The 26772-nt window shown below is 32.7% G+C and overlaps 3 protein-coding genes across 4 annotated transcripts; 1 reads left to right on the top strand and 2 right to left on the bottom strand.

Moving 5' to 3' along the window:
• Window positions 1-5056: 5056 nt before the first annotated feature.
• LOC148613370 (uncharacterized) lies at window positions 5057-11702 on the bottom strand. 2 transcript variants are annotated; one of them, XM_088586777.1, is made up of 8 exons: window positions 11472-11702; window positions 10653-10761; window positions 10144-10312; window positions 9645-9833; window positions 8377-8618; window positions 7079-7285; window positions 6310-6700; window positions 5057-5373 (listed from the first exon to the last, which is right to left on the bottom strand). In XM_088586777.1, exons 1-8 carry the CDS (start codon window positions 11484-11486, stop codon window positions 5223-5225), a joined length of 1473 nt encoding a protein of 490 aa, XP_088442903.1. In that variant the 5' UTR covers window positions 11487-11702; the 3' UTR covers window positions 5057-5222. The 2 variants fall into 2 exon arrangements, with proteins under 2 accessions (XP_088442903.1, XP_088442904.1); XM_088586778.1 differs by lacking the exon at window positions 9645-9833.
• Window positions 11703-15426: 3724 nt separating this feature from the next.
• LOC148613369 (leech-derived tryptase inhibitor C-like) lies at window positions 15427-17491 on the bottom strand. Its single transcript, XM_088586113.1, has 4 exons — window positions 17367-17491; window positions 16783-16894; window positions 15919-15967; window positions 15427-15562 (listed from the first exon to the last, which is right to left on the bottom strand). Exons 1-3 carry the CDS (start codon window positions 17407-17409, stop codon window positions 15922-15924), a joined length of 201 nt encoding a protein of 66 aa, XP_088442239.1. The 5' UTR covers window positions 17410-17491; the 3' UTR covers window positions 15427-15562; window positions 15919-15921.
• Window positions 17492-22392: 4901 nt separating this feature from the next.
• LOC148613368 (leech-derived tryptase inhibitor C-like) lies at window positions 22393-24873 on the top strand. Its single transcript, XM_088586112.1, has 4 exons — window positions 22393-22522; window positions 23380-23491; window positions 23891-23939; window positions 24732-24873. The coding sequence occupies exons 1-3, from the start codon at window positions 22480-22482 to the stop codon at window positions 23931-23933; spliced, it is 198 nt and encodes a 65-aa protein (XP_088442238.1). The 5' UTR covers window positions 22393-22479; the 3' UTR covers window positions 23934-23939; window positions 24732-24873.
• Window positions 24874-26772: the final 1899 nt, after the last annotated feature.

Here is a 26772-nt window from a genome sequence, read left to right as displayed (position 1 = left end):
TCTAGAAGTAGACAGCAAAAAGATATAAATTTTATGTACAATAATGAACACTTTTCTGTTGTTGATAATTTTGTATATATCGGCATTATATTTTCAAGAAAGGGAGGGTGCAGTTCAATAGAGTAAAGCTAGATTATTACAACAAGCTACATTCCAGAAAAAAAAACTAAATGGTCTATGTACTACGTTAAGCTAGGAAAACTAAATGTTCTATGTACTACGTTAAGCTAGGAAACTATTATTACATATAGATAGTTTTTCACGATTATTTGATGCTATGATTGCAACCAATTTAATTTTATGGCGTTGAAGTTTGTGGTTATGAATAAAAAATATTATTGAGTCACTTTATTTTGATTTCTCTAAAAATATAATGAAGGCTAAAAACACTCCATACTGCATGGTTTACGGAGACCTGGGAAGAGTCAAAATGTATGTCAGTGTAAAAGCTGGGCATAGTCCCAATATATATATATATGTCAGTATAAATGCTGGACAGAATCCCAATGTACATGTATGTCAGTATAAATGCTGGACAGAGTCCCAATATATGTCAGTATAAAAGCTGGACAGAGTCCCAATGTACATGTATATCAGTATAAATGCTGGACAGAGTCCCAATGTACATGTATGTCAGTATAAATGCTGGACAGGGTCCAAATATATGTCAATATAAATGCTGGACAGAGTCCCAATGAATGTCAGTGTAAAAACTGGGCATAGTCCCAGTATACAATATGTCAGTATAAATGCTGGACAGAGTCCCAATGTATGTCAGTATAAAAGCTGGACAGAGTCCCAATGTACATGTATGTCAGTATAAATGCTGGACAGAGTCCCAATGTATGTCAGTATAAAAGCTGGACAGAGTCCCAATGTACATGTATGTCAGTATAAATGCTGGACAGAGTCCCAATGTATGTCAGTATAAAAGCTGGGCAGAGTCCCAATGTATGTCAGTATAAATGCACGAATGGTTGTTTTTTGGTACCATATAACAAAACAGTTCTCGTTCATTATATGATATGCTGGTTATGTTAATCATTCTAAGTGGTTGAACTGTATTCATATATACTGATTACTAGTGATAATATTCAATGTTAGAATGAACAATCTGTAGACAAGAGTTTTTATTTGTCAAAAAAGGTTAAACAGCATTATTATGATATTTAATTTATGTTACAGGGCAAATTGGAATCCACTAGGATCCGTAATCCTTCTAGGGCAAATTGGAATTCTAATTTCTCCTGGGACAAATTTGAATTATATATTACTCTGGATTTTAACCATTGTAAATTGGTATTCTTATCTATCCTAGGACAAATTGGGATATTTCAATTTGCCTTGGAGAATTCCGGATCCTACTAAATTTAAGTAAGATCTGGAGTCACCCTAGATTTAATGGTCAAGGGGATTTCGGATATTACTGAAAATTTTAAAAGTAAATTATGCAAATTATGAAAATGTTGAATGTTGGTGGACATATTATATTTTATAGCATCAAACTACAAAATGTTACTACAATAAACTAAAACAATAAAATATCAGAAGATTGACATCTCATTTAGTACAACAGTTTTTGAAGTTTTGTTTGAGACATGTTGTAAAGCAAGTGTTTTGGACCTTCGTTTTTTAAGGTTCGACATTTTTCTTTGACGCAAACAGATGCAGGCTGGACTTTTTTTCTGACATTTGAACCATTTTGTTCACATTTGCAGGCGACTGGTTCCCGAAATAGTGGTATTACAGGTACTAACTACTAGTTGGCCTTTCCCAGTTTATAAATTAAATTTATCGACTTCCAGATCTGTCAAATCATTCATTATTGAAATAAATATGTCATAAAATACATGTATCTCCCAACTTGCTACATTTCTCATTTGCTACGCTTTATAGCTAAAGTACTACAAGTTTTTACATAGAACCTACATGTGTCATATAAACGCGCTTAGTTTCTGGCCACCTAGTGCTAGTGCCAGAGACACGTATATTAATATAAACGCCAAAGTCTTAGCTATAATTTCAAGAATTTATCTGGTGCAGGAATCACTAGCCATGCTCTTGTAAGGCCTTGGAGAGTATCACCAGACCACAGACTAACACCGTTTTCGAGAAATGCATTTCCGAAATTCCTATGTCATCGTCTAGTAAGTTTCATTTTATTTGTCATCTCTGGGCTTCGAATGCCACGATGCGGTAACCGTAATACATATACACGATACAATGAGTAATACATCACGATTGATTCGGGGGTTATTCCACCCTTTTGTTGAAAGTTTGGCAATTTAAGCGGCAAATAAAAGCCCGAAACTGGGTGTTTAGTCAATGTCTGGAACCTCTTGCTTTTTATAAGTTTCTTGATTAGAACCATTCCCCATTTTGTAAATATATAGATCCGCCAGGGCCTGCATGAAATATCTGAAGTCGATTCAAGACAGCTTCTCCAGTTGGTACTCAGCATTCCTCTTTATATTTAATTTCTATGATCGATGACTTTTTACAATCTCGCAAGGTTGTCTTCCCAGCTAAACATCAAATGGTTTGTTATGCGTCTATAGCTCAGTATAAATCTCTTGTAGGGAACTTGAATATATCGACAGTGAACGATTAGTTTATTCGGCTTAAGTCATAGTAATAAAGGGACTAATAAGAGGTTAGATGTCAACTACTTTTAATTGAATCGTTGACAATACAAACCAAATTAATCAGCATTTTTAATTTGTACTTAAATAGACAATAATAGTGTCTTGACTTCACATAAAAGAAATAAAAGGATGAGGCGAAAAAAACAGGGTAACTGCGAGGCAGATATTATAAATGTCAACAATACACTAAACTTTAATGAATTATTGAATACAGGCAGTTACTGTAATAGGGTATGTAAGTCTCGTCACTTGACCCCGTGTTTTCACGAGAATGGGTCCTCGTCTACCATTCAAATGCATGGAGATTCGTCATTAACACTGAGTTAAATGTAAAAAGCAAAATATCTTTTTGTGTAAAAATACTGATAAAAAATGACAAATGTCTTGTTCTACAGGATAAAAATGTTAAGAAAAGCATAAAATAGAAGATTTTGCATTGCGACGCAGCGTTTCGATTTCCCGGAAGTAAACATAAAATGCAGATCGGTCTTCGGATTTCAATGCATCCTACATCGGAAATTCTGGAAGGGAAACTGATACTAGAACGAGACTTACAAACCCTATAACAAATATATTCTTGTTTGATTGTTGTAATGTCAGTATTAAGTACCTAGGAGTTCACCATCTTTAACACTTTCCATTTTATTAATCTGCTTATGTGTTCATTATACTGCCTTCCTTTTTGTTCAGATGCTTTCCTATTGTATAAAATAATGTTATTGTCTTCATGATTTTAAATTTCATTTTACTGTTAATGTTATTTGTACTGCCATGCTCATGTAAGACTTTTAGTAAAAATAGAAGTCTTTATAAAAATCTTCAAAATTCTTCTTTTTACTTTTTTAATGTTTGTTTAAATCACATCGAGTTTACAATGTAAATGTGGTATAAACAGCTATATGTGCATATGTAAGAGTCAATCCCTAAAATTCCGTTCAATCATTGTACAAAATGAAGAACTAAATGAAGTTATTTTTTATAAATTAATTATTTTTAACAAGTAACAGAAATGCAACAACAAGAAAAAAAGTAGACAGCTGTATCTTACTGAAGAGATTAAGTATCAAATGAACACTTTATAGAATGTAAAACGATCAAACAACAACTGTTATAGGTACCAGTATCGTATTGCATATCCCTGAGCGGGTGTACGTCAAAACATGGATGCCATAAAAATATAGTGCATTTTATTTTTGCCTCTCTACAAACTAATGTTTTGTCAAAAGACATGAACAATGACTTAAAAAATAGAGCAAACATCACACTGTAAGATGAAGAACTTTTTTAAAAGAAAATCTAACATAATATCATAAAAATGTTCCACTGAAAAGGTTGGTTAGGTGAGTGCAAAACGAAAGTGAAAGTAGGGAAAATGGCTATTTATAGTTCAAGACTACTTTTCTGTCCAATCTTCGTGGACTCACCCTATTTTCTTTGCAGGAAATTATTTTTTCACATGTCCTTAGAAATGCTACATAAGTGAAAGTTTTATTGAATCAATTTACATATTTTTTAAAAAATCCTAAAAATATGCACTTCACTATAGAGGTCTATGGGAAAATTAATACGATACTGAGACCTATATTAGATCTACCAACCTCAGTGTTGTGTGACTGAATCGGACAAAATGTGGAAAATCTGAAATACACGCATGCGTGTAAAATACCGACGTTTCGAAAAGTTTCATTAATTAAGTAGCAGTCTTTGTAAAAATCATGCAAATTCTGTGAAATGTGATACACCTCAAACAATGCTACCTATTTTTATTTTTGCTGTTAATTTGCTTTATATGTCTATATGATGAAATGTAAAATTTTTTATTCCACTCTGTCTGCCCTTCGGAGTTAATCCAAAGGGAAAATCTGTTAGTATCTATTGTATTTTAGTGTCATTTTCAGAGTTATCTGCCTTAATTTTGAACTCTACAGCATATTCTATATACTTTTTATCTCCTATGAACAAGGGTTATATGAAAAGCCAAATGTTAATTTCTGTTTGCTATGATATTTTAAACAAAATATCAACAATAAAAATATGTAGGCTACCACATTTTGTATGATTCTTATCTGGAGTGATACTTAATATGCAGTCCTTCAAAAGTTTCCCGACCAAAACGTCAGACGGGGATGTCAACTCTCAACATTATTTTATTAACGAAATTTTCATATATAAAACTTATTGCAGTAACTGTAACGTACAGCAAGAACCAATTATATTTTTTCATGTTTAAATTTATGAGATATGCTACATGATCAGAATATACATGTAAGAAAATAATGAATAAAATAATGGAAAAACACCAAAGACAATCCGTTACTCCAACGTAACTTAAAAGAAAGAATTGATTGCAAAATTGGATCAACCTAAAAAATAAATAGATGAAAAAAAAAACCCAAAAAAACAACAACAACAAAAAGCGACATAGTTTATTTTTCGAGCTTTGAGTAGTGTCACGGGTAACGAAGCATGCAATTAGATATACTACATGTACCAATGTAGCTTTGCCATGCATAGTGTCAAGAAATATTACAGTTAGAACACCTTACAAATGTACACAATGTTATATAACTAAAAATATTATGCTCGGGTTGCATTTAAATAACATGGAACGCTAAAAGTACCAGGGCTGACCAAGTCTTTTACAGATGATACTGTGGCTGCTATTCCTGCGATGGTCCCAACAAAAATTATCTCGTAGTTTATAATTTTTTCCCAAAAAGGAACGGTTCTGAAAATAGAAAAAAAGGAACGGTTCTGAAAATAGAAAAAAAAGGAACGGTTCTGAAAATAGAAAAAAAAAAGATTTAAAAATCGATGTTTTCATGTATCAGGAAAAAGAATCTGTTAACAAATGAAAATTTATCAAAGAAAAAAAAAGAAAGAAATATAAATAAACAAAACCAACCCCCCCCCAAAAAAAAAAAAAAAAAAAAAAACAAAAAAAAAAAAAAACGCACAAGTAAGAAATAATATTGCGCTTTTATTGTGTGTGTGTGTGTGTGTGTGTGTGCGTGTGTGTGTGTGCGCGCGCGCTTCGCAATGAGAACGATTCACGAAACTGCATAGGTGGCCAATGACTTGTACAAATGGTGAAAATTGTACAAAATAGTACGGTAGTCTGTTTTAGTAGACATACATCATTCTGCTAAATGTCAATGTTAATAAAATAATGTTGCACGTAATTGCAAACTTCAGACTCTTATACAATGAAGAAAATGTAATAACCATTTTTTTTTCAATTTGCCCCCCCCCCCCACTTTATACTAAAAATATATCTCTGGAATATAGACCTACATTGTAAGTAATGAGACCGGATACCACTGCTACATTGTACTGGTAATACACGTATAAAGTATAAAGTATTTTTTGGTGAACGTTTTCAGCATGAGAAATTGTGGCTTACTCCATAAGTCCGGTCGACTGCAAGAGGCATGTACCCAAAGCCCACTACTATAAGTACAAACATTTTCGTTCAATAGTGTAGTTAAACCCTTGTGCTCAAACAATTAACAAAGATGTATTCATACTTATTACATTATCTTTTAGTTATCTCAATTCACCTATACATTTTGTACATGTACATGTTTTTGATGTTCAATCTTTGCCAAAATGAAGCAAGATATATCCTATCTACAATGAATGCACATGTATATGCAACACTTACATGCCAACGCTGACCGCTTTCCACTCCTTTTGTACCTTGTCATTAATTTGGCTGTTAACATGTTTTAAATCAGCTCCAATTGGACTGTATTCACTCAATAACGGCGTCTTATCTGAAACATTTGTCTCCACAATTTGGGCCTCTCGGTCCTCATCCGGTGTGTCATGCGCAGAGCATGAAATAACTCTAAAATCGTTCGTTGATTCCAAAGGTTTGGATGATATTTTACACATTTTGAGATAAAACAGACATGGTAAAATGTACGACAACAATGTAGTGGTTGAGCCACCAACTAAAGACAATATTGCATCGAAGTGAGGGACACTTTCAGCGACGAACAACACCGACATTACAATGAGTGGTCTCGCTATACATCGCTTCCATGTAAACTCTGAAACAAAAGACTTTTTTAACGTATAAATATATCTGTAGGTTTTTGTCCCTTTAGCTTCACACTGCATATGCATTTAGTTAATGTTTATGTATTTTTAATTAAATGTATGAATGTATTTTATGCACTTTCACATTTGTGCCTTCGGTAAGACACATATGTATGATGAGTGATTTTTCTGTCAAAGTCTACATCTTTCGGATTTCGCAAAATTGTTTTTGTCCAATTTCGAAAACTTTTGATTTTTTTTAAATTTTAAACCAGACTCTGTCAATCTAAATATGATTTCATTGAACTTCTTTAAATTTGTACATACAAATACATGTTTGTATTTTAACTAAGTATAAATTGTATACAATATTTGAACATACTGTATACCTTTTGGAACACCAAATTTAGCCTCCAGTTCCTGACAAACAGGATTTATAAGGATAAGGAAGGCAAATATAAGATGAAGAGTGATCAGAATTTCCACTATGTAAGTTATCGCCCCTGATTTCATGGTTTTCAATATGTTTGGATTAAGACGGTCGCCATACACAAAATACCCGGATGAAGTTGTTGGAAGGTACATGAGAAGGACAACTAAAATAAAAGATAAGATAGTATTGTTTTAACATGCAATAAACAACAAGAACTACACGAAAAACAATTAATAGAGGACGGAGTCCTCATACTGTTAATGAATATAAATTTAATCTTTGACCCTAGAAGCACTGACAACCAGATTTCAGTATGTCAGAAGTTAAAATAACCAGAGCATTTATCCTGGTAACCTAAACGGATAGCATAAGTATGTGTAGCACAATCACGGGCGACAACCTGTTATGCAGAAAAAGGATGATCCTTCTACACTGTAGTTTCGTATCTTTCACAAAACAAAATGAATATACAAATGTAACTCGCGTACACATCTCGACATTTTATAAAGTTATTACGAAAAATAAATTCTAGGTAAAGGTTGCACCGTTGAATGCTTAGTTATTCTGTATAATGCTAGATGTAAATAAATATATTTAATTTTGTCCTCTTACGGGTACATCACAATACAAGAAGGCAAAACTTTAAAGTTTTATACTTGATAAATTTATTCTACAAACAATTACATTGGTGACGGTACATGTAAGTTTTCACATTTTTCATTAAAACTTATTTTTGTAAGTGCTTACGTCGTAATAGGAGGCAAATTGTGCTCCCACAGAGATGTTCACGATAGGAGTTCTTGCCGCGAGTCGACTAAACTATCAACAATAGGAATATGATCAAGTAACACAGGTGAATGACATCTGCGTCGATTTTTAGAAATTTCCATTCTTTTACTCTTGTGCACACAGTTATTTCGATGTATATGTAGTTAGGAAAATCTATGCAAAAAATTCTTAATGCCGGAGGTATTGCCCAATTTAGAAGGCCTCCACTTTCACTGTGCCTGTTAATACTGCCTTAGTTTATATAGTAACTATTATCTAATTGATTTTTTTTTCATTCAAATGATCATAATTACCTGAAATTTCAGATTGAATGATATTAATTACATGTAATAATTAACCATAAATGACCTCACTTATAACACCAAAGATGAATAAACTTACTCGAATATTCAACAATGAGTGATCTTACTTGAATATTCAACAATGAAGGATCTTACTTGAATACTCAACAGTGAATGATCTTACTTGAATAACCAACGATGATTGCCCATTTGAAGTCAGATTTCTTTTTCATGTCTGAAAGGAATGTAGGAAAAGCAGGATGACCACTGACAGAGAATACAATGGTTCCAAAAGCTGAAGAGAATCTCATAAAATCTGTTGAGGAATGCTCCACACGTTGGACGCTACCTTTGTCTAGCAGAACCTGAATAAGGATCAGAATACAAGCTATTCCGGTTGAGAATGTTGCTCCTACACCAATTGGCCTGAAACACAAAATACCTACAGTTCGTTTGGTTTACATTTTTCTTCGGAAGCCCCGTGCAGGTCCGGATGTCAACAAATAGGCCTGCAGCAACACTAAGCTTGTCGTAAAAGGCGACTAAATAGTGCTCAGAACCCTAGCCGGGGACTAGGGCGCTCTGCCAAAAGAGCAACTGGGTTGTGTGCCGCAGGCAGTGGAATGAGGTACCCCTGGCGTGTTACATGCTGGGGTTGTCAAGCTATAATACGGAAAACCTGACCGCAAACCATAGTGGTGCACCGTGTTGGGAAAGATGCCACGTTCCTCGCACGTTAAAGAATCTGCTTTGGTGTTCGATAGGAGTAGGAACCTTTGCGCTCCGCCACAGGAGGCTAAATTGCCCAATCCTACCCATCCCTCCCTTTTTCTAGTGGCAAGCAAAATTTGTCGACCCAATTATCCTTGTGTCCATTCCATTTTTCATTTTACCATCATCATTTTTTCATGTTCATTTTATCATCCATTTCATGTTTATCGCCTGAATATAGCTGAAATATTGCTGCTCGGGCGTTAAACCCCAATAATCAATCAATGAAACACTTTTTGAAATGTTCGTATTTCTGTTTCGTACGTGAATCGTTGCTCGTGCATTTACCTAGCAATGTGCGTGCGTTTGTACGTTGTTTAACGTTGGTGTGTTTATCCTTTGATTGTATTCTTTTGTACACTGTTCGAATCCTGGTTTGTTTGGTTTCCCGTTTAAAAGTATAGTTAAAGACGCGTAAAATGCAAAACAAAACAAAACAAAACAAAACAAAATGAACAAAAGTAATACTTATTCGCAATCTTTAAATTTTTTTTTATAATTTTTGTAACTTTTGAAACGTATGTTTTATAACGTTAGAAATCTTTTCTTGTACATGTCTGCAGCATTAAAGCATTTTCGAAGATAGTTACATTTATATCTGAAAAGACAAGATGTACATATAAAGGGTCAAATACATTAACCCTACATCCCTATATATTTTTATATGTGTGTAATACATACCAGAAATCTTTCGGGGTGCCTAAACAAGTTATTGGTATGAGAATACATCCCAAGATTAACAGCCAGTAACAGAATGATATATCTTTTGAAACATGGGACATCAGATCCTCGATATTTTCTGATGCCAATATCAGGTAAACAGTGGATGCTCCAAATAAGGTAAAGTTAATCGAGATAGAGACTGCATGCCTGAAAAAGCCAAATTGACTACACTTAGTCTTATGAATTCACCGAATTGAATGTCACTTATCGTATGTTGATAAATAGTTAAATGTTTACAAACAAACAAAAGACAAAAAAAAAAAAAAAAAAAACCCACAGACAAGAGTCGCTGTAGTAATATATCGTAGCAAATACACGTATTGATGTTTTATCATTGCAGTCGGCTGTTGCTTTGATTCTTATTCATAAGCTTTGATCAAAGTTGCAGCACAAAGAGAAAAGGAACCCTCACCCAAATTCATATGGCTAATCTATAATGTTCACGCCCCTTCCTTACTTTCCAATTCTTCCATAAGTTTTCTCACCAATAACAGGATATGGATCTGGAATATGGTGTCTGTATTCAGGAAATTCATTCTGAATCAATATCCAGATTTTACCTATTAGGGTTCCAGTATAGGAGGAAGTTATTGTAAATATTATCAAAAGAGGCAATCCTATCCAGCCTGCAAGAGAAAGTTCAAGAACATACATATATTCATCAGTTAAAAGTGCATCTAGTATGTTTAAAATAAATGGCGGATTGACACAACGTGCGGGATCATAAACATTAAACGCTCAATGGACACATTTTATTAAATCAGTGGTGCATGGAATGCATATTGTTCTTATCATATTAAGATTATCTGCAAACTTGTTTTTTGACAAAATCAGTTTCATAAAAAAACTTAATAAAATGGATGAATGAGAATAAACAATTTCCGTTAGCAGCCGATTATTAGGACTACTGTTTGAATGTAATATTTTAGGAAAGTTTATTTTATATTGCCTTCGATAAAATCTCACCCGTGTCCTCAACTGCCCTTGGGAGAGCTAGAACGCCCCCGCCCGCTATCTCACCGATGATAAATACAGCAGTAGTCCATATTGTAAGCCCATGATGTCCTGAATTTACCTGTCCATAAACAGGAGGTCACAGTTACAGAAAAAATATGAAATGTTAAATGCTGATAAAGCCCCGTCCAACAAAATAAAACTATATGCAAAGAATCATGAAAAGTAAGAAAAAATAGATAAAAAGTGAACAAAACACGAATAATACACTACTACTTTAGTACTAGTCTTCATAAAAATCCAGACACTGCCAATGGTGAAGTGCTTCATAGCTTAGAAAAACCCACAAAACAAACAATGCTTTTTCAGTCAACATTTCTTATATTTTCTCATACATATGACGATAATTATTCTGTACTCCAATCTGCACTTAAGAGAAAATGATGCATTCATCTCCCATTAAAATCAACAAAATCACACAAAATCAAGAACAATAACTATTGCCAATGGCCAATTTCATACACATCGATATAAATTTTTTATAAAAAGCGCAACATTCAAATAAAAAAACTAACTAAAAGACCAAATATATGGTTGGTAACAGATTCTTGATAAGAAATTGAAGTAAATCCCGGGTGGATCACCTTTTATCTGATTTTCGTAAAGACTGATATTCAAAGCATAGACCAGTTGAGGCGAAAGAGCAGCGGACCACATAATTGCCCCCTCTAAAAATATTTTTTCCTAATTTAAGTTATATATGAAGTACATTGGTAAAAACTAACCTAAACAAATAAATAAGATATACATGTATATAAAAAGGGTACATACCTGGTCATGTGACATAATAACTGTAAAGAAATTTTTCTCCTTCCCATGAAATTCGAGTTAGTATCAAGGCTGATTTTTAGAGGATGGCGCCGAGAATGACTAAAATTCTATCTTGATACCACAAAATAATCGAACATTTAAATGAAGGTGATATGTACTAGTTACATGTACTGAGTTAACAATCTACCATTTTACACATGTAGTTAGATAGTGTTATAATTCTACTTATGATAAAATTTTCTACTGGAATGATAAATCAATCCAGTCTATATCACTGATAACCTATAATTTACACGTTCAAATTACTGAAGTACAAAATTGCACTACAAAGCATTTTCCCTTTAATATTGAAACTGTTTAATAATCCCCCCACGTTATTTAACCACATATGCAAACATTGTAAAAGCGCTGATTGCACGATGTTTCATTTGTATCTTTTTTAATTTTGTTTTCGTGACAAAGACCTTTGCACCTAGAATAAAGGTACACCAAATCGAAAAGTATAATTCTATTTTTTCTGCTTTAAGCGCAGTTTTAGTTCAGACTAATATGGTGTGTGTGTGTGTGTGTGTGTGTGTGCAGAAGGTTTACGTTAACACAGATGCTTGGGATGTTAGGTTAACACTGGTACATGTATTCGGATTATGCTTTTGTTTAGATTACACAGGTGTTGGATTGCACAACTGTTAAAATTCCACAGGTATTAGGATTTCACTAGTATTATCCTTGACATGAAAATCATGTTTGGTTTATATGGGTTTTATGTTCATACGGATGTTAAGATAACAAAGAATTAGGTGTTTTAATTTACACAGTTATTTTGCTTAACATCCATATTTTATTTTCGATTTGCAGTTTGAATGGTTGTGAAGTGCCGAGCAGAGGCCGGTGAGAAAGTCTATTGTTTTTCCCTGCGAAATAAAAGGAGTCTAAACAGAATTAAGTAATTATAAAGAACATAGATGGATATTGTCCCCGCTGCGCGATTTAATGGATTGTCTTTCATATTTAAGATTTGATGATATAAGTTATCTACGTTAATATCCGTACGATTCTAACTACCTTGAGTACCCTGATACGCCGTGAGGCGAAATGTGTCTCTCATATTTTTGACCACCCATACATGTACAAATATGTCAAAATACCATGATACAAAATTACCGAAATGACAAAACGTTAACAGGAATAATCAAAAGAAATTCCATATAATAGATAGCAATTTCAAGGCACTAAATTTGGAAACAAAATCTGTTTTGTTTACTAGGTACAGGCATTTCCAATAGATATAAATGATTTTATCTGGTACGGGCATTTCCAATAGATGTAAATGATTTTACCTGGTACGGACATTTCCAATCGATATAAATGATTTTACCTGGTACGGGCATTTCCAATAGATGTAAATGATTTTACCTGGTACGGGCATTTCCAATCGATGTAAATGATTTTACCTGGTACGGGCATTTCCAATCGATGTAAATGATTTTACCTGGTACGGACATTTCCAATAGATGTAAATGATTTTATCTGGTACGGGCATTTCCAATAGATGTAAATGATTTTACCTGGTACGGGCATTTCCAATAGATGTAAATGATTTTACCTGGTACGGGCATTTCCAATAGATGTAAATGATTTTACCTGGTACGGGCATTTCCAATCGATATAAATGATTTTACCTGGTACGGGCATTTCCAATAGATGTAAATGATTTTATCTGGTACGGGCATTTCCAATAGATGTAAATGATTTTACCTGGTACGGGCATTTCCAATAGATGTAAATGATTTTACCTGGTACGGGCATTTCCAATAGATATAAATGATTTGACTTGGTTTTGGCGCCAAATCTCTCATTTTTATTTCAGTTAATTGTTGCCGGTATGGTACAACAAATCCATATCGGGCTATGCATAATTTTTTTTGTACTTAATGTTACATTTAATCTTATTTTTAATAACAATGTACAGAGAGTATATTTCTTGTGTAAAAGCTGAATGATTTTATGATAAGTATGTATGGTTGTATGCAAAGTTCATTTCTGAGCAGGCAAAATTCATTTTAGGTATTTTTTTAGGTATTCGGTAGTTTTTTGAAATTAAGCTTTCTTTTCTTATCTCTTTTTCTATTGTTAAATTCTGTAGCAATATGGTACATCAGCTCACTTATTACACAGGTTAAACCCGAGAGGTCAGTATACATATTTAGTGAGCAACAGTTTTTATTTAACTTTACTCCCTCAGCCCCCACAGACATTATTTCGCTGTATATCATGTCTACTGAGAAACGATCACTACATACATACACATCTTTATGTTTATGAATGTTTCATTTGAATATGATCTTACTAAGAAATGGACCACATACAGCTTTGATATGATATCAACTTTCTATTTACACCATATACCAAATCTCTATTCCCAAACATTGTTCCCAGTCCCATTCCCCATATAAAAATCCCCATTGCATTTTTCTGTGATCAAATATTTTAGGTATTATTTTTGATTACATTTTATACATCTATTATATCAATAAATTCTTTAGAATCTAATTTCCCTTTTCTCCCCATTCAAAATTACCATTATCCCATACACTATCCCCATCCCTTATCTTCCAATTACCGATCACCCCGGATGGCTTAGAGTAGTCTTCATTTCACCAATTGTTTTGTTCCAATGTAATGTTAAGATGTAATGATGTAAGGAAATAAAAAAAAAGAACAAGAAGCAACAACAAAACAAAAACAACCAAGCTGTTTTTTATGCACATTTGTAACGAACGGACAAACCAACTAAATTATGAACATATCAAATTTCCCTTTAGGTTGCAGACCACCAATTCAACCAATGAGCATTTGGAACGTACGCAAAAATAGTCCTACGCAGAAATTACCTCTGTTCCTCATAGTGCTGTGAAAAAAGTTCTCATCTTATTTAAAAAATTTAAACAGTTTCTGAAAGGCAAAACATTTCTGTACATTTTATAGGTGCATTTTGCTTCTTGTGATGTGCAACCTAATCTCCATAATGATTTCTAAATATACCCCTATCTTGTGAAAACACTGGGATTTCCCATGCTATTTATAGACTTCCGGTGACCAGTACTGCACTGCAAGTCTGCTAACCCCACATGCCACTCTGATGATTGTGAGCTGACATATGTAGAATCATGCTGATATATAGTCCTCTGCAGGTTAAAGTTAAGGAAAAGTCCAGAGAAGCCATTGAATATTGTGAGATTAGCATAGAAGCCTATGGGAAGTGGAATTAGTGGTTTCTAGCCTTTATATTACATTTTCTAGCGCATTCGGTAAGTTTAAACCAATGTTCACCAATAAGTGTACGTGTAGAGATACTTAATAAGTATTTTTTGGACGCCTAACTTCCCGGACACCCTCTTAAGATGCATGTATTAACAAAACAAATAAATAACGTACAGCCCTGTTTTTAGCTAATACAATAGACTTTTTTCATATTCCCGACTTTGACCTCGTTTTTTTTAAATTTTGAGCAAACGGAAGTAACCTTCCAACCCGACAGACTGGTTACTGTCCGACTGGAGAATGGACAGCAGTCAAACTAAAACATTCGACTTATTGTAGCTGTGGTAAGTTTTGGTTACTTTTGAATAATTAATTTCAAACCATTTAGCGACTAACCAAAGTGTAAATAGTTAGGGGTTCAAAGAAAAATATTTACTGTTCTTCCTTTCCCCAATGAGACCACCAACCAGATTGGAGGGTTACGTTCCTTCGAAAAACTTGCTAAAATGGCTGGCATTCCGTAAATATGAAAAAAGACAATTCTTTTGTTGTAGTGATTCTAATATTAGAAATATTGTACAAAAGACACGTTTGTACAATAGATGTTAAACTACTGAACAATTGTACTTTCTTATCATTTCGAATACAATAAAACGGACACTCTTCCATCAACAATAACAATTAATACAAGAAATGATCATCTAATCTTTAATGTTGTGAGGAATTAAGAAACAGATACATTGTTAAAACCACACAGAATAATAAATCAAGAAAAGGTTCTTTTATATTGTCGATAGTCCATCACGATATATCCAGTGCTAGAGTCCATTCTGTAAACATAAAAAAAGATAATCTAATTATGCAAACTTTTTTAAGAGTGCAAGTTTAATGAAACAAACTTGGGAAAATAGAAAAAAAACCATTTATTTCTAATAATTACATACACTTATTGCAATAAAAACCGTGTACATTTATTATTGTATTTGATAACATAAAAGTTTAATTATTCGAATAAAAATGTAATTTGCAAATATTCAGAATAGTTGTACTTCATTATGTATTCATCGAAATTAACTAAAATTTTAATAGTACATTTACTTATGATTTACACTTGGCTTAGTATTGCACACATACAATCCATGAAATATACGGGATATTACCTATTCACTCAATCTAGATTATTTACCTGTTATTTTTTCGCAGGGCATGCTCCGGCGCTAAATGTGGTGATTCCTCTACAAAGTATAAAGAAATATTTTCAGCACATGGTGTTTAGATTTCTAGAAAAAATAGACTTAATAAGTTTGCTCCATGAACCTTTGTTCAACACTTTAACAATGAAACCTGTCTAAACTGCCAAGATTTGTCGTTCCGATTAGATGGGTTTTCAGTTTACAGAGATTCAACAAACATTTGCGTTGAAAGAAAGGGATTCCGGTTAAGCAATTGACTAGTTTAGACTGGTGTTAGATATACGCAGGGTCCGGTTTTGACAGGCTTCACTGTTTATCAAACAGAAATATGACGTATCACTGCGTATTTACAATTGTATCAAATGCCTTCACTTGATAAGTATAAAATCCATAAGCAACACTTAAGCTTATGTATCATAACTTTTTGACATTTTCCTAGCTATAGCCCTGATGTAAATATGCCATGATAAGTTTTAGAAATACGTACAGAACAAACAAAGGAAATAATAATTAAAAATAAAACAGCATAATACAGCTAACATTACATATGTTATATGACATTACCTATAAAGATGTGCTACTATTTAGTGAAAATGAAGAAAGTTATGCATTGTATGTTGGAGACATTATCTGACATTAATTTTACAATACATGTAACTCGCTAAATCAACCTTAATTTGCAAGTAATACTGATACAATATTGCTTGTCTAAACTATACCCAAATGTGTCAATATTCTAAAATGACTAGAACGTATTTCCGTCAAGCTGTAAACAGATAACTGGCATATTCCTTCTATTGTTTGAATGGAGTTAAACATACTTAAAATCTTAAGTTGAATATTTATATTCTACTTACGCACATTCTGCTTCGCATGGGTTTCCAAATGTTCTTCCCGTGCCAGCATCGCAGACAGGATCATAGATGTTAGTACAGACGCATACCGTCTCTCCTACTGTGGCTGCAATGCCTGTGAATTTCGAAACGGGTTTTCAATTAAAAAGTGTGTTATTACAAATACCATTGCCAATACAACTTTTCATAACCAATCGACAATTGTGTGGACCTATGCTGATATGAATTGCGTTATCTACTAGTGAACAACACTGGCCCAATATGAAACCATCAACAAAATGATTTGACTTAAAAAAAGATAATAAGGAAATAAAAAGCATTTACAGGAAAAATTACGCAAAGAATTATGGAATTGCTTACTTGTATATTTCTAGTTAGATTGTAAGTCAAGATTTTAGTTCTAAAAACTCCATTGTTATTATATATGACCAAAAGCAGAAAGTACACGGATATTCTTTTTACTGTATTTTAAAATATAGTTACTAAAAGTATTTTCCTAAATGACTCATTATAATTCCGATTCATCCCTTATGTACATGTATTAACCACTGAACCAAAACAATGCCAAGCAGTTTAAAAAGACTTACCACACAATGCTACCAAAAGGAGAACTATGACGACTTTTTCCATCTTTGGATAGGGAGATTCCTAAAAAAATACGACTAAGAAAACTGCAATGCCGAATAGTTTGTCATTAGGAATGTGTCTCTTTATATACGGTCAATGATTCACATTGTTATTCATAACATGTATTTTAAATAGGCCCAAGGTACTTCACAAAATATTTGATACTCAAAATGAATATCCATCAATGTTTGAGTAACAATAAAATCACCAATTTCAGAGCTATATAACGATAAAAAAACACTGTAATCTCTCAATGACAGAGTTGTCGGTTGTAACAATTGAAATAATTTCTTGTCCATCATGAAGTAGGCCGCGTCTGGTACCGGTTGGCTCAATGTAGGGTGTAGACAAAGAATCACATCAAATTAAAATCATATTATCATCATCGTTGCCCCTATTATTGTTATCATAGTTACCTTTATTATTATTATTATTATTATTATTATCGGTGTTGTTTATATAAAAGTTAAAATGTAACTAAAGTATGAAAATATTTCTTATTTTGCTGTGTAGGGTTGCCTGGAAGAAAAAGGAACGACATCACAATGTTAACAAACCAACAAAAAAAAACAAAAACAAAAAACAAAAACAAAAAACAAAACAAAACAAAACAAAACAAAACAAAAAATAAACAAACAAACAAACAAAAACAAACAAAAAAAACTAATATCGTGCAAAGGAACCTTAAATTGACAAGGCTGTCGATATCCCAAATTTCTATAACATTTTACTAAGTTTGTTCAACGTAACACAATTTTTATACAGACATGAAATAATGTAAACGTATTATTTTTTTGTGGTTACTAATTTTCGCGGATCCTGTCAAGTAAGCATACTTCCGGGGATTTTTGCAGATTCAATAAATGATGTGCGTTATAGTGTTGAAAATCAATTTCGTGTGTACTATTTTCGCGGTGTCCTGTCAATCGCGAAAATTAGTACGTTTACAGTAGTTCATGTAGGTTCCTCATTTGAGAAATGGTACTATTGCCCACTTATTTTTTACGAAAATCAATTCTTTAAAGCACATAGATTCCAAAATTCCGTTTATCAACGGATCGTAGTAGATTAATTCGTAAAGAATACGGTTTTGAAACTATGGTCTATTCTTTGAACCTTGAAAAGGAAATATGGTTTTGACACTGGTGTTTTTTTCTTTGAACCTTGAGTAGTGAATACGGTTTCGAAACTATTATCTTTTCTTTGAATCTTGGAAAGGGATATTCGATCGCTGATTACATCCCTACGAAGAAACTAAGTTATTCTTGAATATAACCTACTTCACATCTTGCCTTTCAATACATGACCGTACTATTCTTCTTCCAGTCCACTGAAGTTGAATGGATTATTTCTAATGCTGGTATTTTTAATGGTGTTGTCATTATTAAATATCTTCAGAGTTAGCTTTCATTAACTGCAGGTATTAATGAGGTATATGGCTATATTGTGTCTGTTAATGTATTTCATTCGAATTCGATGTACGATGTATTATTAAGTTAGTTTTATAGTGTGTTTGTTTGGTGCTTCAATTTATGTTTAAACATGTTTTCAAGATCTTATAAAACTAGTTTTGCTACACGCATCTGTCCGTAATATGTCGTTGGTGTGTCGTTATATTCCTTATAAACTTGATTTTTATCGTTCTGTTACAGAGAACTTTCCATAGGTTAGTTATATTTGGGTTTACACTTGTTGAAGACGTTTTTGGTAATCTCTAAAAGTATTCAATAATTTTGATTCAGATAGAGCACTTGTACATTTGTTACGTCCTGAATTCCTAAACTCTTCAAGAATCTATACAAACAACACTACACAACTAGATCGGCAAAATGGACCACCAAACCTCTTTCAAAACTTTATCTTCTGTACTCACAGCGGCGAAAAATGGTCTCCAGTCCTACCACCACATCTGTTACTTAGTGGTAGTAACTCAATATGGATCCTGAGAAATTCGAAAGATCTTCTGGAACGCTTTTGAATTTTCAACATTTATGCTTCTATTCTCCATATTCAGTTAAAATCTTGACTCTAAAACATAATACATCGGTATTACTAAAAAAAGACGGTATGCCTAGATACAGATATGTAGTCCTTGGTAGAAATTCTTCATACTCATAAATCATTTTCCAAATATACCGAAGATGATGTTTCAAAATGTTTGAATGTTTGACCGACAACATATTTGTCCAGTGTCGTGGATGCGTTTTTCAACAAGCGGTCAGAATTCCAATGGGCACAATCTGTGTTCCTCTACTTCTGATGTAATTCTTCACTCTTATGAGGCCGACTTTATACCTGAACAAATCAAAAGGGAGGAACATCGTTTATCCAGATCCTCTGATCTCAGTTTCCGCTATATAGATGTCGTATTATCCTTAAACAATCATAATGTCGGGGATTTTATACATCGTTTCTTCCCCAAAGAACTTAAGATAAAAGATATAACATACACTGTGATGTTAACCTCATATCTTGACCTACCTTTAGGGATCGATGGGAAAGGAAAACTATACGACTGACGCAATTACGTACTGTCAACTTTCCTTTCATCTGTGGCAACATTCCAACATCACCTGCATATGGAGTTTTCATATCACAACTCATACGTTATACCAGAATTTGTGTAACTATGCAGGTTTTTTGTATCGCGCTAGACTTCTTACAATTAGGAGTCTGGAACAGGGTTATGTTGTTAAAAGATTAAAGTAATAACTAAAGAAGTTTTATGGTCGACATCATGAACTCGTGGATCGTTACGGTTTAATTATCTGTACTATGAGAACAGATATGTTCAACGTGTCCACGTTTTTCCTTTTTTCTTTCCTCTCTCGTCTACCCCGGAATTTGACTTTTTAAGAACAACTTGGTGGGTGTTTGTAGAAAAGCAGAGGACGTGTAACCTACCGATGCACCTGGTTCATGCTCCCTGTTCTTAGTCGTGTTCGAGTTTCTAATTCACTTGTTTCTATTTACGTCTTTTTTTGTCAGTTTATGTTCTTTGTTGTGTGTTTCTGTGTTCCATTTCTGTTTATTTTGTTGGAGTACATCCTTTTGATTTCCCGTTGAACTTAAAATTGATATATCTTGAATGTGTATTTATAAGCGGAAATTGTGCCATAAACTTTGCATTTGTAAAATACTGGTTAAGCATTTAAAGTACTGGCAAGAACAATAATGATCAGTATGTTGTTATATAAGCCAGGGAAATGTATCCATGCTATTATCAAATCTAGTAGAACTGACAGATTGACATGCCGAACTGCCTTAGTTCATTCGTTTTCCATTTTCCTTTTTGTTTTCCCGCCGATTACGTTGTAGAAAAAAATACAATAACAACCTTTTGATACACGATTGAAATTCTATTTTATCTCCTTTATATTCATAAATATTGATTTTCCAGTTGTTCCACTTGATCATTACTGGCACCAAACTCAAAGTTGAGTATGTCATAGTATTGTGACTAAACTAAATTATAGGCATTTGAAATTAGAGCAATAAAGAGAACCAAGATTCTGGCGGAAAACAAAAGAATGTATTTCAGGGAAATTTTGATTAGAAGATGTGCAGGTCGGTTAAACATGAGCTCAAAAAAAATGGAAATGGGATATATGTCAAGCGAAGATAAAACCAAAACAAAAATGTTTTGCTTTGGACTACTTGAATTTACTCAATATACAGAAATTAATTAAAAAATAGTATCAGTCACATGACCTCTATCTTCATTAAAACTGAGTCAAAATTTTGTATGTTAGTTGACCGTGCGGTCAAATGTCAAATTTAAATGTCACCTTCTCTTGTACATGGGATGATATACCTACATACCAAAGCTAGATATCTAAATAAAAAAGACAAAAAAGTTAAGGCCCAGACAAAATTTTGTATAGTATTTGGCAAGCATTTAGTTTGTTATTTTATCTTGGGGTCAAACGCCAATATAGAGGTTTATTCAGTCTAGAACTTTATGTTCTGCCTCAAAATGTTATGCCTACATAGAAGTCTTCAAGGGAGCCATTTCGGTTCCAGATGAACAAAAAAAAAATAATAATGATAACAACAACAACAAAAACAAAACAAACCAAAACAAATATAGTTTACATATTTTGGTTTTTGATATACTTCAGTGGAGAAGTCCTGCTACACAACCATGCAAATATTTTGATAATATCTGTTTTCTTGTCTTGGCAAAATGGGTCTTAACATAGACTATTTTCACATATATCAAAATTTTCTAAATTACGAAATTAGGTAGTTTTGGTAAACAGAGTTATACCAATCAGATTATTTTGTACTATATTGTAAAATATTTTACAAAATACATATTTCATTGATATAATTATGTAGTTTGACAAATGTCCGCAATTAGATAAAAAAATACGTTCAAGTAGTGACATTATTGTGATTCTTTGGCCCCAAATTGGTAGGTGCTAAGGAGTATCCATTGGAATGGTAACGGGGAGAGTATTTTCATTTTTTAATTGTTTTGTTTTTCATTATAGGACACGGGAAAAACAAAAATACAAAAATAAATACAAAAACAACCCCCCCCCCAAAAAAAAAGAACTAAAGAATGAAAAATCAAATGCAAATGAAGACAAAAGTAGAATATGTTTTAAACAAAACAACGAAGATAAGATATAAAACCTTTTATTCATAATTGATATAGCACACGTATTATTCGTTGTAATTATGATAATAGAACATGCATTGCTGACACTGATGATAACAATTATATATCTTGTTCTATACATATTCCATCTAGATCCATCTGGTACCAGGACCGACCTACATTGTGAAAATTATTCTTAATATAATGGCTTTATGGGTGGTTATTTCTTACTGTATTATGATAATTTTTATTGTTTTATTACTCTGAAATTGTTGCTTTCAATGTTACGCAAACAACAATGGCTATTTATTTTCAAAATTAGCTACTTAATATAATACTGGGTGCCTGATTCAAATACATGGTATGAATATCAATTTGAAAATTCATTAGTATATATAGAGACACGAAAAACTATTCGGCGTTTAATTTCATTACGACAAACTGTTGAAGAATCTCACTGTCCAAAGATGAATAAAATCATTATAGTTCTCCTGTTGGTAGCTTTGTGTGGTAAGTTTTTCATTTATTATTTGTTTCCCAGTTGTGATTGCAATAGTCCTTTTTGGGTTTAAACCTCAACAAAAGGAATCATTTTTTACCTCTCATTTTGTTACATTAAACATTAATTTTTGTCGCTAGTTGCACATTCACGAGCATGCTAGAACGTTAAAATATCTTGCTTTATGCAATTTACTTCAGTGTCTGTAATATAACTATTTTTATTAGTGAGTACCAATTTTGTTGTTAAGGGAAAATATGTTCGTAGATTCTTAACTTTGTTGATTAACAACTCCATCATAAAGACGTTTTGGAAATTTCCTTTTCGTTGCGAACCAAATTCGTGATTTGCATCAAACAGTTATACAATATTATCTTCATTTATTTTCATGTTTGACAATTGTAAAACTCCAATGGTTTTCTCCGTATTTTTTGTTAAGGAAATGAAACAGGTCCATAAATTGGACTTCAGTCTTTACGGATCCTCAAATATTATGGCACAATTTTCTAGAACAATCGGAAATTAATTGTCAAAAAGTGGATCCGTAGTAACATACAGTAGAGGTGAGATAGGATAGTTGTCTAGAACAAAGACTGCACCCTACATCAGACTTAACATTTGTAAGTTAAGAATATTGAATATTGATCGATCGACAGTTTCAAATGGGTGTATTTTATTCCATTGAGTTGAAGGTCGAATATCAAAGGTTTATTGTCAACAATATTTCTTTACTGACTTGGAATCAGTAATTTTGCTTGGTTTTCTATGGATATCAAGACGAATGACCACTAATATCAATGCTGTGCTACACGTCCGTCAATAGTAACACGCTTATATCATTCTAAATATTTACTGTTTTTTAACACAGGCATCGCTTACTCAGTAGGAGAGACTCAATGCATCTGTACAAGAATGTACAATCCAGTTTGTGATTCAGCCACAGGGCGAACATATAACAACCCATGTGAAGCAAACTGCAAGTAAGTAGAGAATTTAACTCATTTACCTTTTCCGTAGATTGCTTTTACTTATGTAACAATATTTAATATAATGCAAGTAAGACAAGTCTGATACAACAGATATGTGTCATCTGGCAAGTGTAGTTATTGCTTATGTAATCATTTGTTTGCTTCCTAATGCACTAAAACTTTATATACTATGGAGACAAATACTAATTTGTATGATAGATGTCTCATTCTATTTTACGCATAGGGTATACTGAGTAAGAAACCAATACTTCTGTTTAATATAAGATTAAGTTATTTGCGCTAATCAATTGCATGGAGTTATTTTATTCAGTTTCGTATAAACTGAACTTCTGTGTGACTGCTTCACTTGAGATGGATTGATTGATTTCATGTTTTTTTTGTAATTTGCAGAGGAATCACAACATATATGGAAGGATCATGTCCTACCAAGTAGAAACAGGTATATATCCCGTTAATTCAAAAATAAAATATTTTTGATACATTACAACACATTCTAAAAGAAATGAAATAGTTGATATATTCATTGCTTTCTAGAAAAGCAGAGGACGCTTACCCTACCGGTGCACCTGGTCCATGCTCCCAGGTTTTAGCGGAGCCCGAGTTGCTCATTTACTTTTGTTACTTTGTATGAATGATTTTAGTTACTTTATGTTCTTTGTTGTGTATGTCTGTTTTCCATGTCTGGTCTTTGTCCCTGGATTACATTCTTTTGATTACCGCTATAACCTTGGTTCCCTTGATTACTCTTCCAAAACATTAAATAGAAATACCCATTGTCCAAACAATTGTAAATTACACTGTTTATAATGCTTACAGTATCAGTAAGTGGAAAACATCTTTTCCTCTTTTCTGAAATGCAACTGTAATCCCCCATCCCGAATGCATATGTGTATTTTGCGCTGTATTTTTAAGTGGGACCGACGGACTCGGCATTTCAGAGGGCGTATGATCAATTTATTTCACATTTGTTGATATGGTGCTATTTTATTATTCATTCAAAAGTGATACCCAATCAACTCCACTCTATAACGTATGTACATATTAAGATACTTAATGATTGAATTTTCAATAAAGTTTTTAATGAATTATTGTTAACAATAATTGTATGTTTTTGAAGGAAAAAATGATCCCATTGTTCTGTTTGTTCTTGAATATTAAAATTTTGAAATGAAGTATGTTAAAATGATGTTTCATTAACTTCTCTAATTTAACTTAATATGTTTTCTTCCAGAATGACACAGACTCCTGGACACACCGGAATGGAATATGAACAATTTTGAAAACATACTTTTCTGACTTGTTTCTTATTTTGTACCATTTTGAGGAATTCTCTGTTCTTAAAATTCTTACTTAAATAAAGTTAAAATAATTAATTTAATTATTTTCTATTTTGGTATTTTGTAAACATATATTAAAAGGGTCGACCTTTGCTTACATAAATAATCAGCATTGATGATTAATCAACAGTATAAATTAAGCGATGATCATAAATTAAAAAAATGTTTTGCAATTAATTATAAGCCTTTGTAAGAATCTAATGTCAAAGAAAAAAAAACGGAAACATGTATGTCAAAAATCCACTCAAGGACGCCTTGTTTATGTGGAAATATCATATTTGATCTCTGCACTACTTTATTTGCTTTCAAAAATCAATAAAAGGTTAGAAAAATGAGGTTTTTGGCAGGATTATCTGCTCTTTAATTTCATATATTTCATAGTTTTCCTTTCCTCGTTTGTCTACCCCGACTTGACTTTTTATGAGCAACTCGGTGGGTGTTTCTAGAAAAGCAGAGGACGCTTACCCTACCGGTGCACCTGGTCCATGCTCCCAGTTTTTGGGAGTCCGAGTTGCTCATTTACATTTGTTACTTTGTATGTATGATTTTAGTTACTTTATGTTCTTTGTTGGGTATGTCTATTTTCCATGTCTGGTCTTTGTCCCTGGATTACATTCTTTTGATTACCGCTATAAGCTTGGTTCCCTTGATTACTCTTTTATATACACAATAAAACAAATCAAGAGTAATTTAAAGCATGTATGTGTTTTTGTTGATTCTTTAAAAATGCACGGGTATAAATGTACATGATCACTGCCTTCATCTATATAATTAATAAACAAGAATAACAAACAAAGAAAATCAACACAAAATAAGAAAAAAAAAAGAAAGACAACAAATACTTCCACTAAAGGTATTGCATATGACAGTGACGCAACATTTTTTTTCACATGAGGCTTCGCAGAGACTACTTTTTGTTTTCTTGCTGACTGGTTGTTCATTTTTTCAAGTATGTTTGTAAGTGTGCATCTGTATTTCAAAATATTTTTTTTATTTAGAATTAGAATTCTGATTGGCAGTATTTCAGTTGGCAACATAAGTTCTTTGTTTAAACTCATTTGGTTTCTTGAAGTCAATAATATCAATTGGTCCACAGTCCGCGATTCGAATAATCCGAAAGTTAATAACCTTATAATTAAGAATTGAATCTTATTTTGCTACGGAATTTGTTAGAATTAAAGTATAATTATTTTTATAATGTATTTCAAAATTAAATGATCTAACCAACTTTGTGGAATTTATAAACCATGAAAAAAACAAATCTTAGATATTATGCTGTTCAAACAATTCATAAATTCTTTTGCCTTTTATTACTAAAACGAAAGTTAACACACACAAAAAATGTTACCGTATTTTTTACACATTTTTTACTCTACTTACTGTATAAGTTGTGAAATGAATTTAACCAATCAAAATCATGAAACAGAATTATCTACCTTGATTTTGTAAGAGAGTAAGGTTAATGCATTATTTGGTGTGTAAAGAGAATGCAATTATTTACAAAATTAGAATACTGCTTGCAGTTGAAAAATAATTATAAATTATTCACGATTGTATTACTATTTAGAAACTATTTAGAAAATATCATCTGCAAAATTGTTGCGGATGCTGTTTTACAATCATACAGTGGCTTAATCAATCTATTATTCCACATTTGAATAACAAGCGAAGAAATGGTAAAAAATGCCAGTGCATGGTCAATTGAATGTTAAGGGATCTTTTAGAACATGCGAATGGAGTTTTCATGTATCATTCAATACGTAATGCAAGAGTTTGTCTTAACTTCCCAGACTTTTTAGGCGTCTAAAATGGTTATGGTGCTTCAAAATTGAAGTCATAACTACAGAAGTTTTTTTGTCGTCATCTTGAACTCGTGGATCGATACGGTGTATCCAACTTGCTTCTAAAAAAAATCAACAAAAAGTCTTCAAAAAG

This window comes from Perna viridis, chromosome 6, assembly GCF_037379345.1.
Source record: "Perna viridis isolate PV_CMFRI_1.1 ecotype Kerala chromosome 6, ASM3737934v1, whole genome shotgun sequence".
NCBI lineage: Eukaryota > Metazoa > Mollusca > Bivalvia > Mytilida > Mytilidae > Perna > Perna viridis.
Note: the sequence above shows the minus strand (reverse complement) of the source record. Positions and strands in the feature narration are given on the sequence as shown.